Genomic DNA, 8,886 nt, shown 5'->3' with positions numbered 1-8,886 from the left:
TCCTATGTCTACGAGGCTTGTGTTGTATATAAATAATGCCCTAAGTTATACCGACCAATATTGCTCATAGCAATTCGACATTAATCGATGAAGAGATAATTAAAGAAAGAGCTTTTAGATGATTGAAATTAATATTTCTTTCGAAGTACATTATTATTGTAGAGCCTCAATAGCTCAACCGGTAAAGGAGCGGACTGAAAACCGAAAGGTCGACGGTTCAAACCCCGCCCGTTGCACTATTGTCGTACCTACTCCTAACACAAGCCTGACGCTTAGTTGGCGAGGAAAGGGGTATATTAGTCATTTAACATGGCTAATATTCTTTTATAAAAAAAATGTGTATCTGCTTATGGTTTAAAAAAAAACTATTTCGTTCATTTGTTTTTATAAATTATCATGAACTAACTACTGTTACTAAATCTTTGATCAAAACGTTATCCTAAAACTCTTTTAGCAAAAATAATTTTGCTTTTGAATTAAAAGTTGTCCTTGATTAACATGATAGGTATTGATGACTAAATAAATTAATGTTCACTTATATATATTTTATGAAAGATGTCTAAATTGACATAGAAAACACTAACTCATATTAATAATATTGATGGATAAATATCATTATTATTGTGTATGTTATAGATAAAATGTGACAGAAGCACATTAATTTAATGAAAACGTGATGGAAAACTTTGAGTGTATTAATGCAGTGTATTGTAATAACAGTAACTGTTGTGAGTTTGTGGTTTCTGTGTTAAATTGAGATATTTTAGCGTCTTTTGTTCTATTGCAAAATATCATGAATTTGGTGAAAAACAATTACATGGAAGACAATGTTTCTCCTAAAAAAGGCTCTATTTCCATAAATGTTATAATGTTTATCCGTGTAACTCTCGGACTGTATTCTGAAATTAGTACAAATTTTATTTTCACCGTTATAGCTAAATTTTATTGCGTCTGTTTTGCTATTATAGGAGCTTACATACATGCAAATTTGACAAAGAAGTTACCTAAAAATGTTTTAATTAGTTTAATCCAAAAACTAGTGTTTTACAATGCTGTAGTGTTAGTATCGTTGTTCAGCAAAGGAGAAAATTTCTACGAGTATCTTGAAGGATTACATAAGATCGACGTTGCTTCGTCTTTGAAGATTCAAAAGATTGAACCACTTTTTTCCATTGTAATATTTTCAATAATTATGTTGGGAATATTTTGTCGTCTTACAATATTCTTTATACGTTTTTGGTATTGGCACATAGCATTTACTGCGATAAATATAATATTGATATATATGGCTGTTTACGTCAGTCATATGACACGTATAATGATGTTTGAATTACTGTGGAATCGAATGAGGGTACTTCGAAAAACAATGGAGAGTAAATTAGACTTTTCACCAACCATGTTCGATAGAGAGGTTAATCATCACATTTTGGAGTTAGAAAAATATGTAAATGTGTATAAAATGCAATTAGATAATGTGAAAAAAATTGGTCATGCATCCAAATTACTGGTGAGTGTTCAAAGTTTTCTGATTTTTAACCCCCGAACCAAAAAGAGGGGTGTTATAAGTTTGACGTGTGTATCTGTGTGTCTGTGTATATGTGTATCTGTGTATCTGTCTGTGGCATCGTAGCGCCTAAACGAATGAACCGATTTTAATTTACTTTTTTTTTGTTTGAAAGGTGGCTTGATCGAGAGTGTTCTTAGCTATAATCCAAAAAAATTGGTTCAGCCGTTTAAAAGTTATCAGCTCTTTTCTAGTTTTCTTGTAGAAAAGAAGGTTAGATAACCCTTAGGTTCATAATATTCAAGTGTCAATTGACAAATGTCAAGCTGTCAAGATGGACGTTGCCTAGATATACATAATTATTTATTTGAAAATGATGTTTTGGAAAACTCAGATACTTTGGATCGTAGGCGCGGAATAGTCCAAGAAAATCGGTTCAGCCGTTTGAAAGTTGCCGTTTGAAAGTTATCAGCTCTTTTCTAGTTACTGTAACCTTCACTGGTCGGGGTTGTTGAAAATTTTTAATTTACACTTGTTAAATATCAATTACTGACGCAACTTTACATACCTCAGGTATCCATGATGCGTATCCTAAGTTATTTGCAATTTTAATTTTACTTAATCGTGCTCATAAATTCAAATATAGCATCAGAGGTTGGTTGCGGTCATCGAAGCCCTATTAATGTCACTCTGCTGTCTGTCTGTCTGTCATCGCTACAACGCTCTTCTAGCTCGTAGACAAATTGAGTTACAAACCTGAAATTTTCGCATTCAGTGTAGAGCGTTGACCCAAAATCAAAATGATATATTCAATTAGAAATTCAATTAGATTATTTTTCCTATATGATGGAGCTAGATTTTTTTCTTACTCTAACATGTGGGGTATCATTGTTTAGAACTCATTGAGTAAAGTACCATGTTTTTTTTTATCCATCGAAGTTGTCAATTTTAGACCATTTTTGTGACGGGAGCAATTTCAAAAATTAAACTAGTTAGGAATATGTAATATCGGTGTATTATGCATCATATACTGTATTTAAACAACAAATACTGAAAACAACGATTTATAAAATGGTTTGTAAACTCTGACCAAAAGAAACGAACATCTTTTGGGGTTTTCTTTCACGGTTAAAAAAAAAAAGAATATTAGCCATGTTAAATGACTAATATTCCCCTTTCCTCTCCAACTAAGCGTCAGGCTTGTGCTAGGAGTAGGTACGACAATAGTGTAACGGGCGGGGTTTGAACCGTCGACCTTTCGGTTTTCAGTCTCTCCTTTACCTCAGAGAGCCTCAATAGCTCAACCGGTAAAGGCTTATTAGGCTTATTGTGATGCTCTAGCTCGGAAAAAAATATTTTATGCACCCAAAATAATATGATTTTTTTTTATTTTATTTTTTTAATTTTTTTTTTTGGATTAACAAACGGTAGCACACAAGCAGTAAAAAACAGTAATAATATAGATATAGTAATATTATATGTGCTACCCACTACGTCAACCACATATTATTAATTATACTTTACTACATAGTTACATCTATAAATTAATATTAGTGTTGTAATTAAAAATATATTAGTTAATTTATCGTCTATATTCTAATTATCCTACAGCCTTAGTTTAATATAGTATTATTATTTTTAAGAGAATCTATGACCAGCTTCTTGAAAGAGCCCACGCGAGTCGAAAAGATATCAATATTACCAAAGCATGCATTATATGACTGTGTCATTCTCCATAGTGGTGAGCGTTTGCCAGAATTTGTACGACATTTTATAATAGCAAAAAGTTTATGCGTCTGATTACTACGTACATGACTTCTAACTGGTACTTTATAGCAGAGTTTACGAGTTAAGGGAATACAATCGTATTTGTTATGACACAGATCAAATAAGAGCATAGCTTCAAGTTGTTTGCGCCTCGACTGTAAGTCTAGTATATTATATTTTAAAAGAAGTTGGTCATAGGGAAGGTATCCTCTTGTGCATTTATAGTGCATCCTCCGTAAAAAATTTTTTTGTATAGTTTCTAATCTCTTAACATATTTATCGTAATAGGGATTCCAAATACAAACAGCATATTCCAGATGATGTTCATAAATGTACGGAAGCTTAAAAACTAATTTAGTTCTGTTTTCAGATATTCCTGAGTTTGCCGTCTTATTTCGTATATGTTTTTACGATCGTGTTGGAGAAACTTGTTTCGAAAGGTGACCAATATGATGTGAGTATCGACTTTTTTATAATTTCATTCCGTTTTATTTTAAAAGTACATACTTAGTTTTATAAAAGTATTTTTTTTTTGATAATTATAACTTGCACATTGGCTGTTTACTTACCCGTAAAGTTTTCGCTGTAAACAATAATTATTATTTTAACAATTATATATCGATGATGATAACCCATAACATAATTTGGCAAATAAATGATTTACGATTCATAAAAATTAAACATAAATAAATATCGAATAAGCCGGTTTATATATTTTGGCTAGGTACTTACTTATCCCTTTTTGACATGTTTCTCAAACATTTTGTAACTAATTTTATTTTTTATATGTTTGACATAACAGCTTGACATAATGTACATAGCCGACTGTATGATCAATGTAATATTACCTCTCGTACCGGCCCTGTTCGCGGAGTTGGTGACCGCTGAAGTTGATAAAATCAGAATCCATTTGACGAGACAACTATTATTTTGCTCCAGTAAGTATACAAACAAAGAGAAGATACGTAGAACAAGTGTAAATTAAAAATTTATAACACCCCCGACAAGACGTGAAGGTTACGTTAGGTAACTATACAGTAACTAGAAAAGAGCTGATAACTTTCAAACGGCTGAACCGATTTTCTTGGATTATAGCTAAGAACACTCTCGATAAAGCCACCTTTCAAACAAAAAAAACTAAATTAAAATCGGTTCATTAGTTTAGGCGCTACGCTGCCACAGACAGATACACAGATACACAGACACACAGATACACTGATACACACGTCAAACTTATAACACCCCTCTTTTTGGGTCGGGGGTTAAAAACCAGAGTAACCGACACTCTCAACGGGTTGTAGTTGCCGAGTTTCTTGCTGGTTCTTCTCGGTAGGAAAGGCATTCCGAACCAGTGGTAGATGCTTTTGACGATTCGAAAGAACTTGTAAAAGTCTAATTGAATAAAAACATTTTGAATTTTGAATTTTTGAATTTTTGTAAAGCTGAAGTGCCAATGGGCAAGGCACATAGTTCGAAAAACCGATACTGGTTAACCCAAGGTGCTGAAAACGCTACTTCTAATCGGAAAACACATCAAACGACTCGTAAGTAGCCGCTGGATTCAGGACCAAGACCATGGTGCGTGGAAGTCAGCCAGTGCTGAAAACCAGCGCTGTATGGTTTTTGTGTAAGTGCAAGGCATACAGCATTTATGCTGAACTAGAGGATGCCCGCGACTTCATCTGCGTGGAGTTAGATTTTTTATAGATCCCATGGGAACTGTTTGACTTTCCGGGATAAAAAGTTGCCAATTTCGAGTACAGGGACGCTATCTACTTTGGTACTAAATTTCATACAAATCTGTTAAGTAGATGGGTCTTTAAAAATCCCGCGGGAACTGTTTGATTTTCCGGGATAAAAAGTAGCCTATGTCCGTCCCCGGGATATAAGCTAACCCTGTACCAAATTTCGTTAGAATCGGTTACACTGTTGGGCTGTGAAAAGGTAGCAGACAGACAGACAGAAAGACCGACAGACACACTTTCGCATTTATATGGCATATTAGCACAGTTTAACGAAATACTACATATTAGTATGGATATGGATAATTGTCAATAAAACTAATTATATGTCGTTTTTAACTTTTTTTGGTTAACAACATCTAAGGTCTAACTATGTTCGCATATAACAGAACCAATAAATCGTTATTTTACATCTTTCATTAGGTACTTTCCAAGCACTTTTGATATTATAAGTATCTAAGCTTTCGATGTAACAATTTCATAAATTATAGAGACATTATGAAATAAAAAAAGACATCATTATTATCTTTCAAGTCGCTAATTTAAACAATATTACTTAAATTGGTGCTTTTGTTTACTTATTACATTAATTAAACATGTGTTATCATTGACTTTTAATTCCATTTTCAGATAATGCTCTCAGAAACAGAACATACGACGCTCTCAAGTTTCTAAAGCTCCGTCCCTTCAAATACACCATTTGGCGTGCCTTCAGTCTCAACATATCCTTACCTTTGGGACTCATTAGTCTCTGTACCACTTATACTATCGTCATGGTTCAATTTTCTCACGTATATGGCTAGGGATCTGGAACTAATTTTAAGATTTGATAGATTTAAAATTTTTGCTTGATTCAGAACACATAGGCTATAATAAATTAGTGTTGCGTGATAAATTAAATATAGTTTCAGATGATGTAAATACATAGGCGTTCTTATGTCTATATCCATTGTATAAGTTTTTTTTAACCCCCGACCCAAAAAGAGGGGTGTTATAAGTTTGACGTGTGTATTTGTGTATTTGCAATGTGTATCTGTCTGTGGCATCGTAGCTCCTAAACTAATGAACCGATTTTTATTTAGTTTTTTTGTTTGAAAAGTGGCTTGATCGAGAGTGTTCTTAGCTATAATCCAAGAAAATCAGTTCAGCCGTTTGAAAGTTATCAGCTCTTTTCTAGTTACTGTAACCTTCACTTGTCGGGGGTGTTATAAATTTTTAATTTACACTTGTATTTATTGTTGTTTCTATCTATCGTATTTATACATAGATATCTATATTTATATCATTGAAAAATGTTCTATCAACTCGTATGCTTCTGAAACCACGTCAGATCTATTTCTATGAACAGTAGAGTTCATATCGTTATAGAAACTAGACTAAATAATTAATTTGTCACTCTAATTAACCTCATGATTATTTCATGAAAGCAATGAAATGAAAAGAAATGAAAATGGAAGCTTTTAAATTGATTGATCCTAACAATATGTGAGCACTTTGTGCTGAAGTAGCATTTTAACACAGACGTAGTTGAATCTATGTATTTTTTACATCGTAATAATAAAACTATGTACTGTGAATTTTTAAATTGTAATATAGTAAATTTATTGTTGTAACGAAAAGTAAGATGAGCTATTGGAAACGCAACACCACTGTTGATGTAATTATGTTTGTTCGTTTAATATTGGGATTGTATTCAGAGCTCAGAACAAACATGATTTTTGCAATTCTAGGAAGAATTTATTGTTTATGTTTCATTATACTTGGAACCTATATAAGATGTAACGTGCAAATTGCATTTCCTGTACCGATACAAATTGTAATAACCTCGGTGCACAAATATGTGGTCTATACCTTAATTTCACTTGTATCTATGTTGAGCAATGGAGAGCATTTTTACGAACATCTAAATGGACTTGGAAAGATCGAATACAAATTCGCTTTGAAGCAACGAAAGACAGATTTGCCGATTTCATTGACTGCATTCATTAAGTCTTATAGCACAGGTCAAGGGAAAATTCGAAAACCGTGAATTTATGGTTACATCACAAAATAAGTGATAATTGTGCTTTTAATAAGAAAGATGGCGGCATCCGTCCCATCGCTGTTGGTTGTACGTTTCGCCGTTTGGCGTCAAAATTAGCGTGTAAACACATAGTCTCTACCCTAAAGGATAAATTCCAACCTATTCAAGTTGGATTCGGCAGTAAAGGAGGTTGTGAAGCAGCAGTTCATTCGGCTCGTACATTCTTAGCGAATGGCGAGGTTGAAGTACTGCTGAAAGTAGATGTAAAGAATGCCTTTAATTCTTTGGACAGGGCAACTTTGCTGACCGAAGTCTCAACGCAACTTCCTGAAATTTATCCATATGTCTGGCAATGTTACAGCTCAGCTTCAAAATTATTTTTTGGAGATAGCGATATTAAGTCTTCTGTAGGCGTTCAGCAGGGGGATCCTTTAGGTCCGGCCCTGTTCAGCTTAGGGATCCATAACCATATTTCAAATTTAACATCTAAATTTAACATATGGTATCTTGATGATGGAACCATTGGGGGCAACGTGGATGACGTTCTAAAAGATCTTAACCATATTAAGCAACAGTTTGGCAAAATTGGTTTAGAACTAAATTTTTCGAAATGCGAATTGTTTTTCACAGAAAAACTGTCGCAAGATAGAATACGATTGGCCTCTGATTTATTTAATGAAATTACCCCTAGCATTAAGATACTCGATAAACATTCACTTTGCCTTCTTGGTGCTCCTCTTTATAATGAATCCATACAACCACTTTTGGATCAAAAAATTAGAACATTTTCGACTAATACCGACAAATTGGGCGCTCTAAATTCTCACATTGCATTTTCGATCCTAAAATATTGCCTTTTCGTACCTAAATTAATTTATATCCTTCGCGCGAGCCCAATTTGGAAATTTCCTGGACTACTCGATAATATGGATGCCACCCTTAAAAGTACACTAGAACAAATTCTAAATTTAACTTTTGATGAGCACTCCTGGAACCAAGCTACTTTACCGGTCAAGTACGGTGGCATCGGCGTGAGGAAAATTTCCAGTGTAGCTCTTCCAGCTTTTCTGTCCTCTGTGCATAGTATAAGAGAGCTTAGCTCTCAAATTCTCAAATCAAATTCAATATCATTGACCTATGCCACAGAGGCCCTAGAGAGTTGGAAGGTCAGATGTCCCAATGTCGATATTCCAAAGGAACGTTCTACACAAAAACTTTGGGATTTGCCATTGGTTCAGCTGACACATTCAAATTTGCTGCAAAATCTTACAAGTGACAGAGATCAAGCCAGGCTCCTAGCATTATCGGAAAAGGAATCTGGGTATTGGCTTCATGCCTTGCCATCCAAAAATCTCGGCACCCTTTTAGATAATGAAAGTTTTCGTGTGGCTCTAGGTCTCAGATTGGGAACACCGCTGTGCCATCAGCACAGATGTCCGTGTGGAAAAGAGGTTGATAAATTTGGAATCCACGGACTCTCTTGCCAAAGGAGCGCTGGTAGGCTATTTAGGCATGGCTCTCTTAACGACACGATCAAAAGGGCTCTTGCCACCATAGACGTTCCTGCGCTCATTGAGCCGGCAGGGATTAGTCGGGATGATGGCAAGAGACCTGATGGATTGACGCTGGTTCCCTGGGAACGGGGACGGGCGCTAATGTGGGACGCAACGTGCGTTGACACATTGGCCCCGTGTCATATCAGGGAGACAGTATCAAGACCGGGAGCCGCAGCAGAAATGGCTGAAAACGGCAAGCGGCGCAAGTATGCCTCTCTTATTGAGAGTTACATTTTTGTTCCGTTTGCCGTGGAGACCCTGGGGCCATGGAGTCTTAGTGCAAAGAAATTTTTA

The 8,886-nt window shown here is 34.9% G+C and overlaps 1 protein-coding gene across 1 annotated transcript; it reads left to right on the top strand.

Annotated features, from left to right (window-relative positions):
- Nucleotides 1-1,276: 1,276 nt before the first annotated feature.
- On the top strand, nt 1,277-5,935 carry LOC123876787. Its single transcript, XM_045923139.1, has 4 exons — nt 1,277-1,507; nt 3,642-3,725; nt 4,074-4,209; nt 5,644-5,935. The coding sequence occupies exons 1-4, from the start codon at nt 1,286-1,288 to the stop codon at nt 5,814-5,816; spliced, it is 615 nt and encodes a 204-aa protein (XP_045779095.1). The 5' UTR covers nt 1,277-1,285; the 3' UTR covers nt 5,817-5,935.
- The last annotated feature ends 2,951 nt before the right edge of the window (nt 5,936-8,886 follow it).

This window comes from Maniola jurtina, chromosome 22 (genome assembly GCF_905333055.1).
Source record: "Maniola jurtina chromosome 22, ilManJurt1.1, whole genome shotgun sequence".
NCBI lineage: Eukaryota > Metazoa > Arthropoda > Insecta > Lepidoptera > Nymphalidae > Maniola > Maniola jurtina.
The sequence above is the reverse complement of the archived record's forward strand: the minus strand, read 5'-3'. Positions and strand labels throughout refer to the sequence as shown.

Bases quoted from the DNA above. Each gene is read 5' to 3' on its own strand.
- LOC123876787 (XM_045923139.1), top strand. From the start codon at position 1,286: ATGGCTGTTTACGTCAGTCATATGACACGTATAATGATGTTTGAATTA. The intron at 3,726-4,073 runs GTGAGTATCGAC...TTGACATAACAG, and splicing joins CGAAAGGTGACCAATATGAT to CTTGACATAATGTACATAGC. The intron at 4,210-5,643 runs GTAAGTATACAA...TTCCATTTTCAG, and splicing joins ACAACTATTATTTTGCTCCA to ATAATGCTCTCAGAAACAGA.